Below are 26,346 nucleotides of genomic sequence, written 5' to 3' on the forward strand. Positions count from 1 at the left end.
CTGCAAGTTTTTTGAGATGGGTTTCTTTGTGTAGCCCAGTCTGGTTGGGAACTGTGATCCTCCTGTCTCAGCTTCCTAAGTGTTGGGATTACAGGCATCTGCCACCATACCCTGCTTATGTTAATAATTTCATTTGAATTTATTATAAACCAAAATTAACCCAATGTCCTAATATAGCAGTTTTCCAGAAATGTGGCAATCTCATTAACAGGGGTAAGAGGAAAACATAATTATATAGGCTCTGAAATAGACATCAGGCCTCCAAGTCCTAGTGCCACTACTAATTAACATTGGACTTTTTGAAAAATTGCTTATTTTCTATGATACGATAATGATAATAGGACTGAAAATGTAGCTGAGTGGAAGAGCACTTGCCTAGGGTATATAAAGGCCCTGATTTTGGATTCCCAGCACCCCCCACACCACACACACACAAACACACACACACAAAGATAATAGCAATGTCTAACTCACATTCATTGTGATTCAGGAATTAGATGCTATATGAAAGAGCTTGATAAATTACTATATAATTCTTTGTTAATTAGTCGAGTGTACTTTAGAAGATTAATGCACATCACTGTGTGCAATTAGGATGAAATACTTAGAAAAGAACCTACACATAAATTGTTCTTTTATCATGTTAAATAGTAGCAGGTATGTGCCTACTTCATATTAGGAAAAGGAAATTGAGAAATATGAATTTCCATTTGAAATATAAACTGCTTCATAGTAAAGTCAGTCCTTAATTTATTGGTTTCTATTCATCAAGAATTTCTATTGAAAATTTGGCTGACATTCATTCTGTGCTGAGCACTATACTAGGTTTGGGCTAGCAAAAGAACTGTGTTTGGTTTGTATCCTAAAATTCAGGTGTAACAAAGGAAACAGGATTGATGGAAACACTGATGTTATACACCACACTGATAAGGCCAGGTTTCCACAGAGGAATCGGGTAGTCAGCTCAGCCATGGAATGTTACAACCACGTGGCCTTGGATTTGCCACCACACTACCCAGCAGCTTTGCAACAGAGTACAGACCATGTTGTGAGGAAAGGTCATTTTGTGTGTTCATTTAGTCTTATCTCTAAATCCATAGGTAATTTAAGGTTAACTTGTTTAGCTGATTTTTAGGACATATGAAGTATCTTAACTACATGGTGCCAAGTGTGTTTTTAAATTACATTTTTATAGCATCCTCCATTTGGGCTGTATTTTCAATTTCACTTAATTCTTTGAAAAATATGAGCAGTAATGTTAGAGATCTTCTGCAGTCATTCTTTTAATGAGTAGAATTTATATCACCTTAAACATTTTTAAACATTTGTATCTCATTGTCTCACCTATATTTCAAAATCTGTACCCTAATAGATAGGCTTGCTAAAGTCATGCAGATGATGAAGTAAAACTGGACAGAAAGATTAATTGAACATTTAAATAGTTAATTGCCCACATTAATATGAGTGTTCAGGATCCAAGTATTATACATACTTCCTTCTTTGTCACTGCAGCATGGTTATTGATTGTTGATTTTATTATTGGTTTTTCTCTTCTCTTAGGATTCAATGTGGGCAGGAGTGCCGGTGGGAGATCAACCATCAGGGAGATTAATCGGGATGCTTGTCATTTTCCTGGTTTTCCAGTTCTTCAGTCATTCCTTCCTAAACACACTAATGTCCCTGCCCTCTATTTTCTCCTCATGGCATTGTTTCTACAGCAGCCAGTTAGTGAGCTGCCTGAGAACCTGCAGGTCAGTGTGCCTGTCATCAGCAGCCGATGTAAGCAGGGTTGCCAGGTAGGAATTACCTAGTAAGGTGTGTGATTATTTATATCAAAAAAATTACCATAGAGTAATAGGTTAATTATAGTAAAACCAAGTATCAGTTCCACCACTTTTCTCATGTTTTAGATTGGTTTGGGATAGAAGATTCTGAAAATTCTATAGATAATTTTCCCAAAAAGAAGGCCTTTGTCACTGTTTAGCCTTTTTTCTTATGGTTACTCTATATGATTGTCTACACATGAGGACTTTAGATGATATTAATGGTGATCCAAAAGATTCTTTTGAGTAATGTAATTTTATCTATTAATATATTATTTCCAGAGAATTAAAAATAAAGGGAATAGATGCAAGTTCTGGTTAGACAAATATTTTTAATTTCTTAATGATAAATACCATTCAGGTTAAGAAAACAAGAAGGCTTTATTTGACTTCTAATTGAAACATATCATAGATGTCTTATATATAGCTGATATTTGTGGTTCTTTGATTTAGGAATTTAGCTTTTAAACTCAATTCTGCTTCTGACCAGTGGCAAGTGATACTCATCACTTTTAGTAGCTGACAAAGCCTTTTACGTGAAAGCATTAGGCTGTACCCTTACAGCAAGTCAAGTTAAAGGTTCCTGCCTAGCGGTTTGGTTGCTTCTGCAGTTTTTGAAACACATGTGGTGCCACAGTCATAAAGTATTATGTAAAGCCGCTCTAAATAAATCTCTTTGTATTGATTGTTCATATTTGATCTAGAACACTGCTGAGTAGGGGGAAAGTAAGTCAAGATCCTGCTTAAAATCATCACTTCTGTAATTCCCTCTCTTGACTAATTAGCATGTGTATTATTTTTGTTTTCTTTAGGAAAAAAGGTAGAAAATGGTGTTTTAAATATACTAGGTAGATAAGTCAGGATACAGCATGATACATAGTACACTGAGCATGTGAATTGAAATGTAGGGTCGAGGATTACTAGGTCTCTTCTCTTTTCATCATTACTTCAAAAAGAAATTTCAGAATATTAGAATTTATAAAATTTTCTCCTAACAAAAATTAATAGTGACTACTGTTTAATGACTCTGACTTGTACAGTTCGATTTGGACTCCATCTGGACATTTATCTTTGGGGTTCCTGCCTCCAGTGGAAGTGTGGTCTCGTCTGTCCACAGTGTGTGTGCAGAAGCTGCTTTTCTGTTGTTGGGAATGCTGCGCAGCATGCTGACTTCAGTAAGTCACCCAGGCACTGGCGCCTCCTACGGGCTGCCTGCCTGTCATACTTCCTTTGGTTTTTCTGAGAGGAATCCTTTTATTACTTACTATACCTATTTATTTATTGCATGGTCTCTGGAACCTCAGCCTGTTATCTCTAATGTAAGGACAGATTATGTAGTATTAAGATCACAAACTCTAGACTGGGTGTGGCTCAGTGGCAGAGCACTTGCCTACTATAAGTGAGGCCCATATATATATATATATATATATATGTGTGTATGTATATATGTATGTATACACACACACACATATATACATGTTTCAAACATCCTAACTTCTGTGTGCCTCAGTTTAAAAAGCCGGTGACAACACAATTTACCTTGTAAGATTGTTTTGAAAGAGTTAATGATGTAATATACATAAAATCCAAGTGTATACAGTAAGTGCTTCCTAAGTATTAACTGATATTGTTAATGTAGTATTTATACATTTATAAAATATATTGTGGTTTATGATAGTATAATAACTTGTTTGAACTTTAAAATTCACTCTCACTTAGAGGTTAAAAATGTTAACGAAAGTTTTATTTTTTGCTTTCTCTATTCTGATTATTTCTTACTTACAGGTGAAGAACTGGAAGAATAAATGACAAAATCTATATTCCTATCTATCTTACAGGAATAGTGAATAATGACTTAGTTTGTTTACAAAATTTAGGGTTATGTTTTTTGAGGAAATACTAAGCTAGATTCTTTGAATTATGTGTATATGACTAATCTAATTTTAGTCAAAACTATGCCCTCTAAGAACAAGATGCTACCATTAAATATAGCATTTTAAAATGATTGGGGATTCTTGTATTTTGGTTCCTATTCATAAACATATATAAAATTCTAACTTGAAGAAAAAGCCACTCTCTGGACAAATAGAAAAGAATATTATTCAAATATTCATTATTATCGGTCATCACTTCTGTCATTGAATTATACAATGCTTAAGAGCTTTATTCCTGGATTTACACCATGTGAGCTCAGAAAGATGAAGTGACTTCCTCATCTTTAATTTTACTTCTTACTCTCTAGTATAATGTGTTATGGAGCAACATTGAAGGTCATACAGCCACTGTGGTACCAACTATGTCATGTTGATATGGATGAATGGTCAAAACCACCAGTTCTCAGAGTAGGTGCCATGTCTCCTAGCTACTTGGGAGATAGAGATCAGGAAAATTGTGGTTTGAGGCCAACCCAGACAAAAAGTTCACAAGACCCAGTCTCTACCAATGGCTGGATACAGTGGCACATATCTGTCATCCTAGCTACATGGGGGAATGTAAATAAGAGAATCTCAGTCCAGGCAAGCTCAGGCATAAAGCAAGACCATATCTGAAAAATAACCAATGCAAAAAGGGGTAGGAGAGTGGCTGAAACAAGTGTGAGGCCCTGAGTTCTACTCGAGTACTGCCAAAATTTAAAAAAAAATAAGAGTACTGACTCCCATTAGCTGAGCTGTGAGTACATCAGTGAATAGATGTCTTACCAGTTTCTAGTGGTACTACAACTTCTAGATTTTTTTTACATGTGTATGAACACATGTGTTTGCTCATATGTGTCATTTATAGAGTTCTGAACCATCACTATATCCAGTTTTATAAGAATGTTAGTAGTGGATTTTTAAGTAATTTTTAGATGTGTCAATTTCTCTAATACGTTATTTCTTCTTTTGTCCCTGGGACAGCCATGGCAATCAGAGGAAGAGGGGTCTTGGCTCCGAGAATATCCAGTGACCCTGATGCAGTTCTTTAGATACTTGTATCACAACGTCCCAGACCTTGCCTCTATGTGGATGAGTCCTGATTTCCTGTGTGCATTAGCAGCAACTGTCTTCCCCTTCAATATTCGCCCTTACTCAGAGATGGTAGGAAAGGGGGAGGAAAATGTCAAAACTGGAATTAGTCTGTTCCAATGGTTAGCAGATTTTTTTTTTTGCCAATCTTTTTAGCTTCTGACCAAGTTATAGTTTCATAATTTGATGTACCACCTCTTACAACATTGTCTGGTGTCTCTAGCTCCCCACACTTTCCTTCTGCTTTCCCCTAAAATGGCAGTGGACTCTGCTTCCTGTTTTCATTTGCCATATTCTTCTTAGTCCCTTGTTAGTACTTTCCCTTTCCAGGGACTTGTTGATCCATTTCTTATTTCATATGATGATAGTTGTGTAATTATAAAATGTTCTTTATAGGTACCTAACTCTAGTCAGGCAAAATCTCTTTTTTATTTTAGGAAGTAGGTATTTGCTGGATTTAATTTTTACAAATGAATCATTGAGTTGATTGTCTTTATAAAAATGAAATAAATGCATGTTGGTTTTTTCTTCTCAACTTTTCTAATTTTGTTCAGCTTGTATTTTTTCTTATTTTGTACTAACTTAATAGAAAATTATTAGGCTATAATCAAACAATATAGATACTTCTGTCCTTTAAAAGCCCAAAAGATAATTATTCCTTTATAATACTTCCGAATTCCATGATGTTTTATCTTGTTTCTATCTAATGTAGAGTCTGGAATAAACTACCTTCTTGATAATTTTTTTCCACATACAAAGGTAAAATACTCATTCTAAAACTGTGTGGATTTTTAGGAGAAGAACAAGTATGACAAATGATCTTAGTATTCTGGTTTGTTTATGATTTGAGAAGCCTCACATTTGGTTTAAAAAAAAGTAGTCCTTCATATGTAAATATCTTTTGCTTACCAGCGTTTTGTAATCTGTGTGCTAGTCTTTTTTTCTCATTTGTGTTAAAATTGGTGATACTTTTGTTGTTTTGTTTATTTATTTATTTATTTGGGTTCTGTTCACATGCAAAGATTGGATCAGCCCTTTATGCCATTTTTATCTAAAGTTTCATGAAATTTGACTTCTCAGTAGATATGCTTCCAATGTGCAAATATAGTCATCCTCATGTTATTACCTTATTTATTTTAAGTGCAGTTATCCACAACAGACTTATAATCCACAAAAAGCAGGTATATTTTTAGTGGTCAGTAAGAAAGACCATATGTTGAGTAACCATGACATATGGTGCTGGATTACCGCCTTGAAAGCAAGGGCCAAGTAAAGCAGAATCAAATAATGTGCTGGATGGCTTAATAGGAGATAAAGGCTAATGGAAAATGGAGCTGCTGCTACAGTTTTATTTTTAAGAAACACACAAGTAAAAGGGTCATGTAAAATCTAAAGTGAGTCCATTTGATTTCACTAGGTCACTGATCTCGATGATGAAGTTGGATCTCCAGCAGAAGAGTTTAAAGCCTTTGCAGCAGACACAGGGATGAACAGGAGCCAGTCAGAGTACTGCAATGTAGGCACCAAGACGTATCTGACCAATCACCCAGCTAAAAAGTTCGTTTTTGACTTCATGCGGGTCTTAATAATAGACAACCTGTGTCTTACCCCAGCCAGCAAGCAGACTCCACTAATTGATCTTTTGTTGGAGGTAAAGACAAAGTAATGCATAGAGATCTTCTTTCCATTGTTTTTGTTATAGAACATTAACACCCGAGCAAGTTCTATGCCAAATGCTTTCAGATTTCTAATTCACCTAAATTGCATATAGGGAGAACATACCACAGGCTGTGGGAAGTTTTTACTCCCACTTGTGCTTTAGACCTTATCAGCTTTTTGCTCTTCTTTCCATTCCCTCAAGCATGTCCCTAATTCAACCCTTTATCACTCTTTCTCTTTAGGATTTGGCAAACTTTTTCAGTAAAGGGTCAAATAAAGTAAAATATTTCAGGCTTTACAGGCCATATAGACTATGTCACAACTCTTTAACTATACCATTGTAATACAAAAGCAGCCATAGACACTACAGAAAGCAAGAAACATGGCTGTGTTCCCATAAACTTTATCTACCAAAAGAAGCACAGGCTGGATTTGGCCCACAGGCCACAGTTGTCAATCCCTCCCTAGACATTCATAACACTCAGTGGCTTTTTCTTCTCACCTCATAACTCTTTACTTCAGTCCCACTTACCATCATTGCCATGTGTTACTGCTGTTAGCGTCTGGTACAGCTTAAGACGTGGTATATTGTACCTCGCAAGTATTCGGTGTGTGGTCATTGAATTTTTCCCAAGGCATCAGACTTCTAGATTGCTTGCCCTTTCTCCTGCTGAGTGATACAAATCATTGATACATCAGAAAAGGAGAGCGGCCTAAGCCATAACTGCCCTCACTGCTGTCTCTAGAGGTTAACCATCTCTGAAAGCCATTAAAAAAACATTCTTCTAGGTTTGGGATTATAGGTCAGTGCTAGAGTGCTTGCCTAGAATGTGTGAATTTCTAGGTTTGATTTTTACCACCACCACCACAACAAAAGACCAAAACCAACAAAATGTTCACCTAGAAAAATCTCTAGAGAAAATAAAGGTCACAGAGAGAGAATTTAATAAATAATCTCTTATTTACACTTATGTTATTTACACTTATGTTATTGTGGCCATTTCATATAAATAAGGTCAAACAGTCTATTTTGGGGAATGGATGAAGCATTTAATCCGTACCTTTCTCTGAGGAATGTCCCATTGCTCTCATCACTGACATCTGAACCACATAGTTCTCTACTCCCTCTAGTGGCTAATACAGTTAACTTTTTAAAGTGCAACCTTAAAACCACAGGTATTTATCTTATTCATGTGAAAACATTTCAGTTTGATCAATAAAAAGAAGTCACTACTACACTTTAGGAACCAGACCTGCTAAGCGTTTTAGTCACAATGTTTAATATTAGCAGAAAAAATTAATTTTACCAGTAATCGAGTAGTAGAATTAAAAAGCATGCCTGATAAGCTTATCTCCTATAGAAACTTTTAAAAGCTCTAAGAAGGGCTGGCGGAGTGGCTCAAGTGGTAGAGCACCTGCCTAGCAAGTGTGAAGCCCTGAGTTCAAACCCCAGTACCACCAAAAACAGAAAAAAGGATGGTCACTGTCTTAGTACATGTGGTAAAAATTTGAAGCATCCCATGAAAAATGAAACAAGATGAAGTTCAGAAGAGATATGTGTAAGAAAGGATACCTGGGTAAAAAAATGAACACATTTTACAAAAGGTCTGGAATGAGTGGATTCATCTAGTGGCAGCCTTTTGAATCTTAGAGGAACCCTGATAACTAATTAATCATGGAAAAAATTATGTGATGCCTCTTGTTTTTGTTATTTGTACTTTTTAATAGGAAGAGTTTGATGTTACATATATTAGTCTTGACGTAAACTTGGGGCGCAGTTGAAGTGTGCCTAGTTGTATGAGGGAGCAGGCACGTCAGAATTGAAGCTTCTAGATTGTGAACTTACTAGAGAACAGTTCAGTGTGCCCTTTAATCTCTCACAGCAGTTAGCATAGAGCCTTGGTGTAAGCAGTAAGTATTTTTGAATTACTTAACTACATTACTTAATTGCATGCCTGCCAGTTCCCAAACAGGAAGATATGACACCACCTAAGGAGAAGGATAGAAATTTGTTTTTAAAAATTAACTGCTTGGAAGTACTTCATACACATACAGAATACATATACAAAAAATATCTGCTAATGAAAACATTATAGTATTTTCCTATGATACAGAAATTAGCAGTGATTTTTAATATTTATAAGTATGAAGTCTTTATCCCTAAAGAGATTGAATAAGAGAATTGTATGATTGCCATTTACCTCCATGAAGGAAGGGCTTGAACCCTAAATGTGCACCCTAAATGTTGCACATTTAGTCTGGTAAATGTGCACCAAATCATCTTCAGTCTTTGGAGTGTTAGAATTTTATCATAAGGCTATTTGCTTACTTCATTATATCTTCATGAAGACATGTGAAATTGCCTTTTTTAGCAGTCTGTTAAAGATTCTCCTTCACACAGACTGGCATGAGTATGAGACTAAGGCCCATACTATAAGGCAGCGTGGTGTAAGAGAAAGAGCATAGGATTTGGAGTCAGAAATACCTGGTTTTAAATATGACGTTTGTTATGCAAGTATTTTAATCTCTTGAGCTATAGTCATTCTCTGAAGAATGGTGTTTTTATCATATTGTTGGCAGGATTGTTGTGAGGATCAAATATATGTGCATCATTCAGCAAAACATAGTTTGAGGAATTGGTTATAGTTTGTGACCTTGTCCAAGTTCAGTTCCCTCCCCGCTAACAGTTTGCCCACCCATAAGATGACATAAGAATTATTGTGAGAATAAATAAGATGATGTAGATAATACTGATCACACAGTGCCTGGTGTTTAAGACATACTCAGAAATTGAGGTGCTCTTCTCCCAGCTTGCATTCATCAGAGTCCTCTGCTGTCACCACCAGACTACTCATGAGGACCAAATAGATGTACTACAAATGAGCATTGTTGTGTTAGTGGAAAGAAAGTACATGAGAAAAGACCAAAAGGTATTTGTATATACTTGAAGGTAAAAATAATGAAATCTAGTGGGCTGAGTCCAAGTGCAGCCTTCTCTGATACCATAAGCAACTTTCTGTGGTCTAAGAAACTCAATGAGTTTTTTCCAGCCATTGCCTACAAGACCTCCCCCTTGTCATACATCAGAGTGACTACAGGGAAGCAAACAAGCAGAGCTTAGTTACTCATAAAGTAGCTAAAGGAACTTGGAGAGGTTTTTTATATCAGTATAGCTCCATTGTTGTCAGACAATGCCATCAGACCAAGAAACTCAGAGTCTACTTCTTAAAAGGCTCTCAGCCCATTACAGCAACAGAGCACCAAATGCCTTCTTCCCAGAGCCTCAGCGCACTCAGGAGGAGCAGTGTTCACAGCTGTCTGGCCTTGGTGTGAGGTGCAGACATTCTGTGTGTGTTCCCAAAGCCTCCTAAGGCCTCAAACAGGAGACGATGATCCTGTGAAGACTGTTGTATTGCGTGGCTTCACTGTTTTCACCAGGAAGACAGATCTGATGGCCAGAGGTCAGAGCAGGTCCCGGCTTTGCCTGTCTTTATTGTGGTTGTCTGGTGGGCCAACCCATGTTATCTAAAAGAATGATGAGACTGCAGTCTGCATTCTGCAGTGTTGCTCTTGTTTATTTGTAACTTCATCGTGGAAATTCATCAACTAATAGAGCAGGCAGAGTCTAATGAAGCCATAAACTTTAACATTGAAAAAAGAAATGAGGCTTCAAGCCTAGTCATGACTTGATAAGTGACTTAACCTCACTGAGCCTCAGTTGCCTTATCTGTAAAGTGGGAATGTTAGCATGTATTTCATAGGGCTGTTTTGCTGATCGAATGAGATAATTATATAACTAAGCACCATGTCTGACACATAAGAGTACTTCAGTGGATTATTTAAGACACAATTATGCATGCATTCATGACATCTTAAATCCTTTAAAAGTTAGCCTTCTATAAATTTCACCAAAACCATTAGAACTCGGCAAATAGGGCCAATAACAAGTATGAATTCTTGTTACCTCCATAACACACAGAGTGAGAAGAATCAGAGGATAAAGTGCCCTCTTAGCCAGCCTAAATCCTTCTGGAACAAGAAACAATATTTTAATAAAAATAAGTATCGTTGACTGAGTGAGCACTTCTCTATGTTTATAGACCTTGTTTTGCAAACTCTAGAACTAAGATTTGACAAACCTTATTCATTAGCACTTATCCCATGAGCCAAATGTGATCCTGAAAGAGTACTGTTGTCTTCAAAGTGTTTATATCCTGTGAATAGAGAGCCTTACTCCTTAGTCAATTTTAGTCACTAAAACTGTTGAGTAAAATGATTTCTTGGCTAATTGCAAGGAAATCCTCATGAAACTCTCAGTCTGCTATTTATCACTTAAAAGTCCTCAATTTCTCTTCCCTTAACCTGGGTAGGACTCAGTATAATGTTATGAAAACTAGGCAGGCCTTATTCACATATCTGCTGATCATTATGTTAATCTACTCAACTTCACAGGGGAAGCTATTAAGATTAAAAACACAAGATATCCTTCACCTTTCCTCCCATTAGCTAAAAGACAACCAAACTCCACACTAATATTCTTAGAACTGTTACTGAATAGCCATATTTTGTCATTTTAAAATAAGAACATCATGCAAACAGGGAAATGTTTGTTGTAACTTTGAACTCAGTGCCTCATGCTTGCTAGGCAGGAGTTCTTACCACTTGAACTGCCTCTCCAGCCCTAGCTGTTGGCTTTTGACTCCTTAGATTAATATTTTTTATCTCAAATTAGAACTCAGATTTTAACTGCTCCTTTGAGACCTCTTACAGGACCACCTTAAAAATCAGAACAGATAGAAAAACAGAACACTGATGTAATGCTCACTTTTGTAACATGGTCATAAACACTTGATTCTAAACACATAAATCAAGAATATCATGGCAGTTTGAGTTGTTCAGTGTCTGTTAAAAGTCCAGATGAACTGCTGGCATTTGTTAAGGACGAGGAAAGGATCTTTATTTACCTTTCTTCCTTGTGCTTCCAGGGCTTTGCTAGTTACATACTTGAAGGTTCAGCACCTGAATTATCTTCCCTAACTGCTAATAGAAATGCTATCAGAGAATATAGTTTAACTCTGCCCTAGGCTTTTGCTCAAGATGATTTTAAAATCATCATATTCTTCATAAAACTGTTTAGAAAGGTACCACTTACATGGCTTTCCACTATCTACAGAGAACATTCCTTTTTGACAATTGTAGAAAATCATATACTTACTTACAGTCAAATACGCATCTTTTAATAGACAATAGAAAGCATTGTAAGCCATATTTTTCTCCTTCACACCCATGAAGCTCAAAGCTAAACTGTTCCCCTAATTATTTTTGTTGTAAATATTTCCCTCCCTATTGATGTATCCTCTTGACTACTAGATTCTTTTTTTCCATTAAATTTTGTTAGAATACATTTGTTGTACTGGGGGATTCATCGTAACAATTCCAAATAGACTTATACTATACATTGGTTAGATCACCCCCACTGTCTCCCTCGACCCCCATCCCCACCCCACTTAAAACTATTGCAAGAGATTTCTTTGTTCTGTTGCGTAGAAGTATACGAAGTCCATCAACCATATCCCCTCACCTCAGTCTCCTTCCTTCACCTCCCTTCTCACAAGTACTCCCCCACACACACTGTATCTATTTCATAGCTCTTTCTTTTGTTACTAATACCTAAATTGATGTTCAAAAGGGTTTCTCGATGTATCCCCACTGTGAGTATACTTTGCTTTCGTCCGTTCAACCCCTTCTATTACTCTTTCTTACCATTTCCCTCTCACTCCCCCGTTATTCAACAGCTTTTAATACATACTATAACCTTTTCCTGTGAAGATGTTATGTTTTTTGATATTGTTGATGTTCTGTTGTTCTCTTTTCCCTCCTTCCCTGAGTCCCATCGACTAGTTCCACCATTACGAACTTGTTCTACCTATGTGCCTAATTATTTTTGTTGTAAATGTTTCCCTATCTATTGATGAACCCTCTTGATTACTAGATTCTTGAGTTTTTATATTTCTTTTAATGGCTTTGTGATTTATCTTACCAGTATTTCATTATAAACTGCCTAAACTCCAGGCATTTGAGGATGAAGAAGTCTTCATGTTTTTGAAAGTGAGGCATAATAGTAAATTACCACTATTTATTAAATACTTGCAATGTTTAGAGTAGAAGTTTTGAAAGAATGGATTCAGATGATATTTCACTTTTGCTTTACACTTAAGTCTTTGATTTAAAAAAATAGGAGAAGATTATAAGCACATACCCATCCTTTATGTCATTTTTTAAAATTAGCCGATCGGATTTTTCCATCTTTTTGCCACGTTTCATAATGTAAATATGGTTATATTATGAACCCTATCGTTGTGTAGTTAGTTCTGTTTCTAATTCTAAATTTTATTGATTTAGGCTTCCCCTGAAAGATCTACAAGAACTCAACAAAAAGAATTTCAGACTTACATTTTGGACAGTGTGATGGACCATTTGCTTGCAGCTGATGTATTATTGGGTAATTCTGTGTTTTGTATTTATTTTGTAAAAATGCCTGTTGAATCATTGTCCTTTATCTAAAACTCAAGTCTGTCTCCTTCTTAACCTCATCTCTTTCCTCCTTCCTTTTCAGTATAACTTCTTATAGTCAACATTATATTTCTGAGTTTTATCCAGATTTTAGCATATAGCAGGAGTCCATTTATTTTTATTATTCCACAGTATTCTATCAATATATAAGTTTATTCACTTTACTATTGATAGACATCTAGAGTTTTCCAGTTTGGAACAATTTTAAGTAAAGCTACTATAAGCATTCTTATTCACAGGGACCATACACATATACATTTTATACATATTTAAGTATATACCTATGAGTGAAATTATCGATACATAGATATTGTTCTCTAAGATGAGTTCTAGGATATAAAGTCAAAATACATCAGACAGGTTTTTTTTAACATGTTTGTATCTAATTACAATAAAAATACAAAACTTGCTTTTACAGTAGAACCACCATTGATATAAAAAATAAAATAGGAATTTAAAGGAAAAGAAATAGTAATGGTTTAGTTTATATGTTTTTCCAAAGTAAATCTGCCAGGAATCTTTGACATTATCCTAATACACTAAGCTAAGTGTCAAGATTTACCTTTGTACCTGCTCTCGACAGATGAGACCAGTCGTGCCACGTAAAGACACAAAATGTAGAGCTTTGCTTAATGGGGCATTTCAGGGTTTGGTGGAATAATAGTTATCACATTCAGTGGAGCTTCCAGAATTTCTACAGTGGATTTGTTTAGAAGGAGCACTCTGTTAGAAGCAGGGGCTGTGATTATGTTGAACCAGTATAAATATATGGCAACACAGCCATTGGTAGCCTTAAGAGGAGAGGCAGCTGATGATGATCACTCAGGCCATGGACCCTTCTTCACACTGTCCTTGATTCTACTTGATTTCACGATTTCTCTAGAGCTTCTTCTGCCTATATTAAAGGTAGACCCCAAAATAGAGTTTTGTGGGTTATACACTGAATCTATTTTTTAGCTAGTAAACTGACTCATTTTTCTCTGGAGGAGATGCCCTGTCACTGACAGCCTAAGTTGAAGAACTATTTGCTTGTCACAGCCTGTGTTTAAGTTTAAGACTTTGTAGGAAGTCTTAACATATACCTCTTTTTTTCCTGCACAAAGTATTTCTCCCAGTATTTATCCTGACTTCTGGCCACAAATGTCATTTTCTTACCATAGTACGTAAGTGTTACGGATGTGCCCATTTCTCCTTAGCCTGATTTCTTTGAGGATCTGGTCTTATGCTGGTAGATATCAATTTTCTTAGACATTTTTTTCCTGCTGGATTTTAGGGGAAGATGCATCTCTGCCTATTACCAGTGGAGGGAGCTACCAGGTATTGGTGAACAATGTGTTTTATTTCACACAACGTGTGGTGGACAAGCTTTGGCAAGGCATGTTCAACAAAGAATCTAAACTTCTTATAGATTTTATAATTCAACTAATTGCACAGGTAATCTGTCATCACTGTTAGTTGTAGAGTGTGTGTTTCCTTCTGAAAAACTTTTCCTATGGTGTCAAAATTACTGGAAATAGTGTAACTGACAAGATAATGAATATGAACATTGCTAAGCTTATTAAAAGTGAGTTTAAAAATACGTTTTAACCCTCCTTCCTACCAGTAGCTTGGTGCCAGCATCCCTTTGTCATGTTGCCATGTTCTCTCAAGCTGTGGCCAGTCTTTACTGACCTCCCCACTGGTGGTGGTCTTTGTTACCCACATGCATTTAAATTACATTCATACGATTTGATAAGTATTAATAGTTTGATATAATTTATAAGGTTAATACAATTTGATCAGTTTTTACAGAATGATACTTCAGTGTAAAAAGGCTTACTGAGCGTGAAGAATTGATATTGAAAAAATTTTTTTCCTGTCAATTGTATCTTTGGAAATTCCATTGCGGTTCATGTTCCTTTGAAGTGTCAATTTTTTTCTTGTTCATGTTTGAATAGGGAATACAGGTCTGGTTTGGCACAAATTTTAATCTTATTCACCATATGATGTAGAACATAGGTAGGGCTATTACCATGTTTTATTAGCATATGGTATAGCTGGATAGGTTCTCTCCTGTTACCTAAGAATCTTTTAAGAGATACATCTAGCAGGGCCTGCTTGTGCACAACTGTAATCCCAGCTACTCAGGAGGAGGAAGCAGGGGGATCATGAGTTTGAGGCCAGCTCAGGCAATGTTAGTGAGACCCTACCTCAAAAACAAAAATGCGAACAAAAGGACTGGAGGGGGAACAAGGTGGCTAGCATGCACGAGGTTCTGGGTTCAATCCTCCAATACTGCAAGAAAATAATAATGATACTTCTGTAGTTAAGCCAAACTAGAACATCATAAAAAAAGTTCACTAAAATTTTAGGTAATTTTCTTAGTAATTTTGCATAGAGATGATTCATCAGAATAAAATTTGCTTGGTAGAAACTGACCCAAATGATACTTGGTGTATCAAGTTGGCACACAGTAGCTGTTGTGCCATATTGGACTGTGGTGGCTCTCACTAGGAACTCTCCATTTTCTTAGCACTCCCTCTATTTGTTAAATTGTTCTTAGGTTTCTCATAGGATTTGAATTCATAATTGCAAGGGTTTAGTATTTTTTTTTAACCTAGCACCTCTAGTACTTAACAGAGCATCTGGTACATTGTAGCTAGTCAAAGGTCATGGATAATAAGCAGGTCCTTCATTTTTGTCCATTTTACTGAATATGTATTTTTCCTGCCTTTAGTCCAAGAGAAGGTCACAGGGATTGTCACTGGATGCGGTTTACCACTGCCTCAATAGGACCATCTTGTACCAGTTTTCACGGGCACACAAAACTGTTCCTCAGCAAGTAGCTCTCCTTGACTCTCTCAGGGTCCTTACTGTAAACAGGAACTTGATCCTGGGACCTGGAAACCATGACCAAGAGTTCATCAGCTGTCTCGCTCACTGCTTGATTAACCTACATGTTGGAAGGTACAGCTTTTGGATTCAATTTGCCATGTTGAATTTGTCTTTGATATATTCCAAAAAATTCTTTGTTTTACTTTTTGATAACATTTCTTTTTTTCCTTTAAGCTACTTTATTTAGCACTTTCTATGAAAGATAATGGACAAGTGTTACATTTTTACAAAGAAATAATAACTAACTTTTTCCTTCAACTCATTTTTCTCCATCGTTAAATTTTTCTGTAGTAATCATGTCACTCATATAATTTTAAAAAGGAAATGTCCTTTTAGAGCAACACACTGTTGGAGGCTGACAAAAATAGAAAGGAAAGCTCAGTGCAGTGATATGTGTTAATTGGATAAAATTAGTATTTTTCTATTAATTGCTTTGACAGCCATTTAGTGTCTACTGGGGGCCAAATATTGAATTAGAGACTGGAGTAAAATGAAAGAAAGATGTGTGACCACCTTTTTGAAGGGAAAACAGATAACTAAGCAAAACTAGTCAGCTGTACTGAGAGCTCTGGAAGAAGCAGCATAGTGCTTTGGGAGCACCTTATAGGGGAAACACCTGCTGAGAGGGACAAATTGAGACCTTACTGGGGAGGACAGGAGAATGGGAACGAGTGCTGCAGGAAGGAAGAGGTATCTATGTGACTGTCCAAGTGGAAGAAGGAACGTGGCACACTTGGAAAACTGTAAGTATTTCACTGCTACTGGAGCAAAGAGGGGAGACTGGAGAGGCCACAGGCAGAGTAGGAGTTAAATGACCTTTTCTTAACTTTTAACTAAAAACGTTAACAATAAACTAAAATCATCTTAAATGTTGAGATGATAATCTCAGTGCTACACATTACTTATGTTTAGTCAAGTGGATTTGTGAGATCACCCCTGAAAAATGTGGTAAACTAGAAGTTCCATTTTATGCATCTGCTGAATGTCTGTCTACCAATCATGGAACTTTGTGATAGAGCCAGTGTTCACATGTGTCTACAGAGAAATTCCTCTTCATCGTAGTTTTCAGCTATGACCATTTCCTTCACGTGGTTTGACCTGACTTCAATTTTTCAGCAGTGTGGATGGGTTTGGACTGGAAGCGGAAGCACGCATGACTACCTGGCACATTATGATCCCCTCCGACATCGAACCAGATGCTGGGTATGGCCAAGATATCAGTGAAGGTAAATCCCCTCACTAAGTTAGAGTGTTTTATTGATTTTTCATTTTAATATGTAACAAAAATTGACTTAAAAAACTGCCAACATTAACAGCTGTTCTAGAGTAGGACAGTACACAGTGTACCATACCAGTGTGCCCACAGCGTATCTCCTAGGCAAGAGGAGCGAATCACTAACACTGGTAGTGTTGACCCTCCGTGTTTCTTAGTAATAGTGGACACCTGATGCCATTTACCCTGCAAATACTAACTTGGCATTGTTTATAAAGAAAACTGCTTCGTGGTGGTATCAGGCATTTCCCCATTAGAGGCAGTGTTATTTCAGACAGGTTGTCAGTAGTTCCATTTTATTCTGTTTTACAAAGTCTAGTTTTCCCATTGGTTTTGTAAACACTTGCACATTGGACTGGTTTCTGCACACCATTATGTACATTTGTTCCTTATTTCCACACATCCAGTGTTAAAGCCTAGATCACTATGGTAGTGTTTATCTCCCAGCAAGATCATGTGGTAGCTTTGCACGGGGTTTCATCCTTAGGAGATTCAGCACTCACCTTTCTTTCCCTTCACTCGTTCATTTAAGTGATTATTTATTCTCTCTGCTTCTACCAAAATTTCTTGAGCCACACACTGAAGTTCACCTCAGAATGCAATGTTTTCACCTCCTTATGGAATTGGTAGTATAGAACATTGGTTTCCCAAGTAAGGTCCTCAGACTAGCGTCATCATTGTGATTTGGGAGCATGGTAGAAAAGTAGATTCTCTGGTCCCACTCAGCTCTATTGAATCAGAAACTCTGGGGCTGTCATTGGTGGTCTGTTGTGATAAGCCCTCCCAATGTTGCCCTTGAGACAGGTCAATTAGCAAGGTAATTGAAGACTGAATTTTAGAGTAAAAACCTTTTTTTACTATAAAAAGTAAAAATGAAGACTGAATTTTATAGTAAAAACTTTTTTTAAATACAAAAGCTCTTTCCTTTTGTAAAATATCCAAGAACAACTGACTTAGTTTTGAGCTCTATTCAAATCTTCAGATCTAAAAATTACTTTGAAGGGTGAAAGGTGTATCCGGTAATAAAGCACTTGCCTCACACATATGAGGTCTGTCTTCAATCCTCAACACTGCAGGGGAGCCGATAAAACTTTTAAATGGAGAATAAGTTCTTGCCTAGAAGTTGCTAGATAAATTAAATATGCATTTAATTCCTGTGGAAATACATTTTTACATGCATATAAAGATTTTGTAAGTGTTTTCCAAATGGCTCACTATTTGGTAACTTAGTTTGATTTGTCTAAATAACCATTTTCACTGAGCTGGGTATAACTTACCATTTCTTGAAACCATTAAATACTGTTGTTGAAATTCCTAGATATAAACATGAAGATAATAACAACTTTATGTTGTGTTTTGATCATTTGCTTGCTTTTTTATTTTCTAGGGCGTCAGCTTCTCATAAAAGCTGTCAACAGAGTTTGGACTGAGCTAATACACAGTAAGAAACAAGTCTTGGAAGAACTTTTCAAAGTAACCCTGCCCATGAACGACAGGGGCCATGTAGACATAGCTATGGCAAGGCCACTCATTGAAGAAGCTAGTCTGAAGTGCTGGCAGAATCATTTGGGTAAGGAGGCCTACAGAGCTCATGATTATGGGGTGCATTGTAAAATGAAAGCATTCCCGTAAGAATATTATGGTGGAAATTGAAATGAAAATACAGCAGAGCCATTTAGACAAATATACTGAGATTTGACTTTTCTTATGTAAGAAGAGTCTTTTTACATTTAAGGTATGTTACACATTAGGCATTTGTGAGACATGAAAATAATATATTGCTGTCAACGCACATTTGGTATGGTCACTGTCTTGATTGTGGATTCACAATCTTTTATCCATAACTCTTAAACTTAAAAAACCCTGAAAACCTAAGGTTTTCTCATTAATTTGGTGTTAACACTCACATGGTAACAAAACCTATGTTTCTTTATTGTGCTTGGTACAAATATTTAAACATTTTGCTGTAATAATATTAATGTGTAAATTATGGTTTGCTATCCTAGACCTTCAGCTGGTATTATATACTGTACAGTGAATGAACTGCATAGCCTTCATAAAATCCTAGACAGTCTGAGTTCCAAAACATACCCAGCAACAAAAGTTTTAGATAAGGGATTGTGGATTTTTATTAATATAGAAACTCATTTTAACTAAAATAAATTTGCATGTTATTGCAAAGCTGTGATATTTCAAAGTTCAACTAGCGCAATAATTCTCAAGCAGCCATTCTTAAACAAGATTACCAACAAATAAGTTCGTGACATCTAAGAGAAATACCTGCATCTGTAATACATGCTACTTTTGATAACCATAGCAATCTTCCCTTACTGCTGGGGAATACATTTCTAAGATCTACCCATGGTAGATGCCTAAAGCTGGGTAATACTGGCTTCTACATATGTTGTATTTCCCTATATCTGCATACCCATGATGACATTTAATTTACAAAGTAGGCACAATAAGAGATTAAGAATAGTAGCTAATAATAAAATAGAATAATTGTAGCAAAAACTGTAATAAAAGCTATGTGAATGTGGAATATTTCTAAAAATATCTTAATTCCTTATTGCATATACTAATATTTTCAAACTGAGTTGACTGCAAGTATCTGAAACTACAGAAAGCAAAACCATAGATAATGAGTAGGACTTTAACCATGATATAAAAGTATTGAAAGTGAGACTAATAAGTACATGGATAAATTGTAAAAAAATCTAATTTTAATTTCGTAGCTCATGAAAAGAAATGCATAAGTCGCGGAGAAGCTTTAGTGCCCACCACGCAATCCAAACTGTCCCGTGTCAGCAGTGGTTTTGGTCTTTCCAAGTTAACAGGATCAAGAAGGAATCGAAAGGAAAGTGGTCTTAGTAAACACAGTCTTTCCACCCAGGTATATTGTTTAGTTTCATTGAAATATCATTAGGAATTTGTATTTCAAACTTTTGTTGTATAGAGAAGCAAATGACTTGAAACTTTTCTGCATTTTGCTTTGGAGGCAAGATAGAAGTAACCTAGATTACAGGAACATCTCTCATTTTATGATGATAAAATTGCATTATGAGTACTGTGTCTTTACCCCCATATGAACCTCATAAAATGAGATTCAGAGATTGATAAACAGACTATATAGATAATTTTCCCAACTTTGAATAATACTGCTAAGGCAATAACAGATATAAGGCCTTTTTTATAATCTTATTGTCAGTAATTGTAATCAGTTTTTTAATTTCATCTACCTCCACTATTGATCTTTATCGGTACTGATTTCTTTATCATACTTCCTTTACCATCCCAGTGTTTCAGAGGCAGCTGTGCCAAGGGTCTTGAGAGAAACAGTGTATTTTAGTCATTTCATATGCTGGTTGAGTTTAGTGTTTTAGTTTGTTTGTTTGTTTGTTTTTGCATTTGTTTTCTGGTAGTAGGCACTTTTGACAGAATTTTAACTAGTTCAGCATTAATTTCAAAGCTAGCTAACTCATTTTTTCTAGAAATGCCATGAAATATTAAGACTCTTTCTTCCATCCATTGTTAGGAGATTTCTCAGTGGATGTTTACACATATTGCTGTTGTTCGTGATCTGGTAGACACACAGTACAAAGAATATCAGGAGGTAAGAACTCATAAGCACAGCAGTGGTGTGTTTTGCATTCCTTGGGTATGAATATGAAAGAGCTGTTTCTCCTGATGCCTTCCTACATGCTTGAAGGGTAGGGTGCTGACCACCAGATGATGGTTCCAGCTGTCCTTACTATAAGCTGCGTTAGCCATGGATGTTAAAATAGAAAACTTCCATTTCCTACGAGCAAACTGCATTGAAAACAGAAATACATTGAAAATCATCACTGCTGGCATATCGCATATGTTCTTCCTAATCAAATAAAATAGTCTTTCAGACTGTTAACAAAGGGGTTCTGAACATAGGTCTCAAAATCTCCAAGAAATCTTTCAAAATTGTAAAAAAAACTTACAAGATAAAATTCTTTTTACTAAGTACTTAGTGATTATGTCAGTGAAAAATGAAGTCTGTGAAATCCTTTTGTTATATTCATAATTACTCAACAACTTATCCTAAATATCTTATTTCTGAAGTAGCTGTTTCAGCTCTATGCAGCACTGAATGATTAATAGTATTAATAACATCATTACATCCTTAGTTATTACAGGGCCTCCCCCCAGGTACACATAAGTACTTACTATGGTATGCAGTTTCATGATAATTCATTCAGCAATCTTTACTGTTATTTATACCAAAAGATCTTTATTTTTAATATTTAAATTGTATGGTTAATTCCCACTAAAGTCAGGAATGATATGGTTGCCCACTTTTGCCACCCCTGTGGAATTGCTAGCCACAGCAGTAAGACAAGAGCAAGAAATAAAAAGGATCCAAATAGGAAAGGAAGAAGTCAGATTATCCCTATTTGCAGATGACATGATCCTATACCTAAAAGACCCTAAAAACTCCATCAAAAAACTACTTTGCTACTGGCAAAGTAGCAGGATACAAAACTTAATACGCAGAACTTAATAGCCTTCCTATATACCAGGCTGAGAAAGAAATTAGGGCTACTGCATTTGCAGTAGCCTCAAAAAAAAAAAAGTACCTTGGGGGAAAAAAAGTACCTTGAATAAACGTAAACGAAGGAAACCAAGGATCTTTTCTATAAAAAGTGTAAAAACCAAAGAAGACATCAGAAAATATAAAGATCTCCAATGCTCCTGGGTCAGTAGAATCAACATTGTGAACATGCCCATACGAAAGCAATCTACATGTTCAGTGCAATCCCTATCAAAATTCCAATGACATTCTGCACAGAGATCGAAAAATCAATCCTAAAATACATACAAAAACAAAAGACCTTGACTAGCCAAAGCAATTCTGAGCACAAAGGCCAATGCTGGAAGTATCACAGTTCCTGACTTCAAACTACTACAGAGCCATAACAATAAAAACAGCATGGTGTCAATAATAACTTGATTTAGGTTATTTGTATGTGTTTTATTATTCTACTTTGGCTTAAAAACCAACTTTGGACTCTCCCACTAGCGTCAGCAGAATGCCCTGAAGTATGTGACAGAGGAGTGGTGCCAGATCGAGTGTGAGCTGCTGCGGGAGCGAGGATTATGGGGTCCCCCCATTGGTTCCCATTTAGACAAATGGATGTTGGAAATGACAGAAGGGCCCTGCAGAATGAGGAAAAAAATGGTGCGAAATGATATGTTTTATAACCATTATCCTTACATGCCAGAAACAGAACAAGAGACAAATGTGGCGGTGAGTATGCAAAATTAAATGTCATAAAGCCTCTTTCTTTTCTCTGTATACATTTTTCCTGAGTAAGTCAATAACCTAAAGTGGAAAATTTGTCAAGCAATGTCAGATTGATAACGTCAGGGTGATGGTTGTAGAATGCAATAGTGTAACGGGGAGACGTCATAGTACAGAGGTTTAGATCACAGACCCTAGAGCCATGCTGCCTGGGTTTAAAACTTGGCACTGCCACTTTACTATGTGAGGAAATGTCATGAAATCTCTTGAAGTTTCTGTTTCCTCATGGAGAAAATAATAGTTCCACCTCATAGGGGACTGTAAGGAGGATTAAATAACTAAAATTAGTAAAGTCTAGGACCTAAAATCCTAGATACTTGGCAGATAGATAATTGGGAGGATTGCAGTTTGAGGTCATCCCAGGCAAAATATTCATTAGACCCCCCCCCCCATCTAAGCCAATGGCTGTGCATAGTGGGGTGCACCTGTTGTCCCAGTTAGGCAGGAAGCACACATAGGAAGACCATAGTCCAGAACAGCCTAGTCATAAAGCGAAACCCTATCTCAAAAATAACCAGTGCAACAAAAAGACTGGTGGAGTGGCTCAAGTGGTAGGGTCCCTGCCTAGCAAGTGCAAGACCCTGATTAAACTTCCAGTACAGCCAAAATAATAATAATAGTAAGGTACTTAGAATAGTGTTTGGCATAAAACAAGCACTCAGTATCTTTTTTTTCCCATGCCAGAACCTCAGCTCCATTATTCTTGTACCCATTGGCCTGATGGTATTTAGAATTTAGGTCTTAGCATCAACCTAAGTGTTCATCTGAAAAAATGGATAGAGAAAATGTGTGACGTATACGCAGTGAATACTATTCAGCCTGTGAAAAGAAGGAAGTCCTATCATTTTCATGACCTGGATGACCCTGAAGGACATGCTAACTAAGTGAAATAAGCTAGGCACAGAAAGACAAATACCACAGAGTCTTGCTTCATGTGGAATCTAAAATAACTGATCTTAGAACCAGAGAGTAGAATGGTGGTTTATAGACACTTGGAAGTCAGCAGAGTGAGGAGATTTGGTCAGACGGTATAAAGTTTTAGTTAGAAACGTTAGTTACTAGTAATGCATTACATATTTAAAAGTGCTGAGCATATTTCATGTATTTTCTGCAAAAAATTATAGCATTTGAGGTAACAGGTGTGTTAATTAGCTTGATTTTACTATCCTGAGTTGTATACTATATGTATAATACCACTTTGTATCCTATAAATACATACAATTATAATTTGTCAACTTATAATAATTTTTTCAAAATAATATTGGTCTTAGATCCTACTAATAGGTATTTAAGTTATTTGGAGATAGCTCCCTACAGACTGTTTTTTTTCAAAGCCATTTGATTGTATCAAGAATGCTACACTTGGTATAACTGTATGTTCATGCACTACAATTTCTAATATGGTAGCATCATGTGAAAAATTAATACATCTATATTTTTGTAGCCTTTACCAGCACCTACTTTTATAAAAGCAAACATCTATAATCCCAGCACTCTGGAGATTGAGACAGGAGGATTGAAGAGTTTGCAGTCTGCCTGGACTACATAGTGAAACCCTGATTCAAAAAACCAAAAAGAATTTAAGCCCATAGCAATTTGGTAAACTATTTCTTAAGTCAACACTCATTTAGACTGAGTCCATTCAAGAATGCTAGACTATAAAATAAATATGCTCTCCCAAACGTGACCAACTCAGTTTTAAGTGAGGCATATACTGTGCATATGGTTATTTTTCCAATAACTGTATTTTTACCTTGTCTGTAATTTTTGCCTTCTTTGTAACATCCATTAGTTTTCACGAAAGTATATTTAAGCTTCTATATCAGATAAAAAGAAAGTAAACTATCCAAGAGTCTCATCTAAACCTTCAGTGTCATCAGTATTTTACCCCTGAGCAAAGGAGTTCAGCCGCCACAAAATCTAAACAAGCACAGTCATGATAGTTACGTACTCTGTGGCGCTTGTTGTTGACAGGTGGTTTACACAGTAGAAAAAGTAAGGCACTTGAGAAATGTTGGAGATACATTTAGATACATTTACATGAGAACTGAATTTCATGCTACATAGTTCATGTATGAACCAAGGTTAACCTGTCATGATAGAATTTCCTTAGTGAATAATTTTTATTTTGGTTTTGGTGGTTCAGAATCTTTTATAAATGTGAAATAACTACTTTTATTTTATGGTCTATGCAGTTTGGCAATGTTGAGAGCAGAAAATTTCAAAAGGAGAAGCATCTGTTGTTAACTTCTACCTTGAAATCAAGTCAGAGGAGCTAGTAACACTAACGCACCACTTAGCAATGTTTCACTGAACAGTGGGTCAGATATTCTACAGTGGTCTCATAAAAGTGTATCGCCTAGTGTAACATCCTAGTGCATGTTAATACACTCTGTGGTGTTCGCACAATGATGAAATTGCTTCATGACACATTTCTCAGACCAGGTCCCTGGTGTTCCGCAACACATGGCAGTATTTACAAAGCACAGTGAGCTAGAGGCTCTACAGAGCAGTGTGCATGCGTTACCACCTGAGTCTCATAAGCACACTCAGGTCCAGTTCATGTTACTATCCCATTTTACCAGCAAGGAGCCGAAACCTAGAAAAATTAAGAAACCCTCTGGGTTGTGGCTAAGTATGGAGTAAGCAGCTCTCCATACTGAATCACTTTTCAGATGAGAAGACTCCACTGCTTCCCTGTTTTGTGATCATCCATAGCCTGTGAGTGTATTTGCTAATGTTTCAGAGTGCCTAGTGTTAATAAATGCAGGGAGAATGGACCACTGGCTGTCTTCCTTAACTTACAGGTGTTTTTCACTGATTCCTGTTCAAGATTCTGTAGTTTCCTTAATTCTGGAATTATTCCAGTAAAAAAGGTTAGCATCAGATTTTTTGGGTCCTGATGTTTACACTGTTTAGGAGAGAGCTTTGTAAGAAGAGGAGTACAAAATTACAAATACAAAATTTTTTAAGGCCAAGGTTTTGTAAAGGGCCCAGGGGAAGTCGGCTCGCCTGTGGTTTGAGCTTCATTAACCTCATGTTAAAGCCACCTCTGTCTGAACTCAGGCACTGTATTGTGCCTAGTGTTAGAAGCCAATCTGTTCCTCCCAATAAATGTGCTGTCCTCCATGCATACAGGTTTATAAATACAGCTCTGATTTTGCAATATAACAGGTATGTGCCAACCTGAAAATTGCTTTTGAAGGTTGTTGGTATCTAACACAGGCTTTACCTGGAGCAAGGGCAAGTGACTTGATCTTTTGCCTTCTTTGTTCAGAATGATTATTGCTTCCAAGGACAAGGGTTCACACCTGTAATCCTGGCTACTCAGGAGACAGAGGTGGGAGGATCACTGTCCAAGGCCAGCCTGGGCAGACAGCTCTTAAGACCCCAACTCAACCAATAAAACCTGTGTGGTGACATGTGCCTGTCACCCCAGTGCCTCCAAAAAACAAAAAAGGGCCAGAGCATGGCTCAAGTGGTGGAGCACCTGCCTAGTAAGTATGAATCTGTGAGTTCAAACCTCAGTGCCACCAAAAAAAAAAAAAAAGGGTATTGCTTCTCAGAAACATTGATGTTTTTAGTTCAGTCCCTGAAGCTGAAGAATATAATGGTGATTAAAATTTTAATTTCTTATTTTAAAATTTCTGATTTTAATTATGAAATTTATTTAATCATTTATAAATTTTTAAAGTTTTGTTTCTTAAGCCTTGATAATGTCACATAGCATATTTTTAAAAGTATATTAGAAAAAGTTTGGAACTTCACTTCTTGATTTTAATTTTGAAGTTTATAGAATATAAAATA

At 36.4% G+C, this 26,346-nt stretch overlaps 1 protein-coding gene across 9 annotated transcripts in view; it reads left to right on the forward strand.

Moving 5' to 3' along the window:
* Wdfy3 (WD repeat and FYVE domain containing 3) overlaps window positions 1-26,346 on the forward strand; it is a 268,012-nt gene that overhangs the window by 188,600 nt on the left and 53,066 nt on the right. For 6 of the 9 annotated variants that reach the window (XM_074041845.1, XM_074041849.1, XM_074041850.1 and 3 more), the window contains 12 exons: window positions 1,561-1,796; window positions 2,864-2,998; window positions 4,721-4,900; window positions 6,246-6,479; window positions 12,890-12,989; window positions 14,334-14,494; window positions 15,777-16,006; window positions 17,051-17,160; window positions 18,595-18,777; window positions 19,943-20,100; window positions 20,743-20,820; window positions 22,258-22,485. In XM_074041845.1, the coding sequence (XP_073897946.1) occupies window positions 1,561-1,796; window positions 2,864-2,998; window positions 4,721-4,900; window positions 6,246-6,479; window positions 12,890-12,989; window positions 14,334-14,494; window positions 15,777-16,006; window positions 17,051-17,160; window positions 18,595-18,777; window positions 19,943-20,100; window positions 20,743-20,820; window positions 22,258-22,485 (2,033 nt within the window). The remainder of the gene's footprint in view (window positions 1-1,560; window positions 1,797-2,863; window positions 2,999-4,720; window positions 4,901-6,245; window positions 6,480-12,889; window positions 12,990-14,333; window positions 14,495-15,776; window positions 16,007-17,050; window positions 17,161-18,594; window positions 18,778-19,942; window positions 20,101-20,742; window positions 20,821-22,257; window positions 22,486-26,346) is intronic. The other 3 variants (XM_074041846.1, XM_074041852.1, XM_074041847.1) reach the window with 2 other exon arrangements.

Source organism: Castor canadensis, chromosome 9 (genome assembly GCF_047511655.1).
Source record: "Castor canadensis chromosome 9, mCasCan1.hap1v2, whole genome shotgun sequence".
Classification (NCBI taxonomy): Eukaryota; Metazoa; Chordata; class Mammalia; order Rodentia; family Castoridae; genus Castor; species Castor canadensis.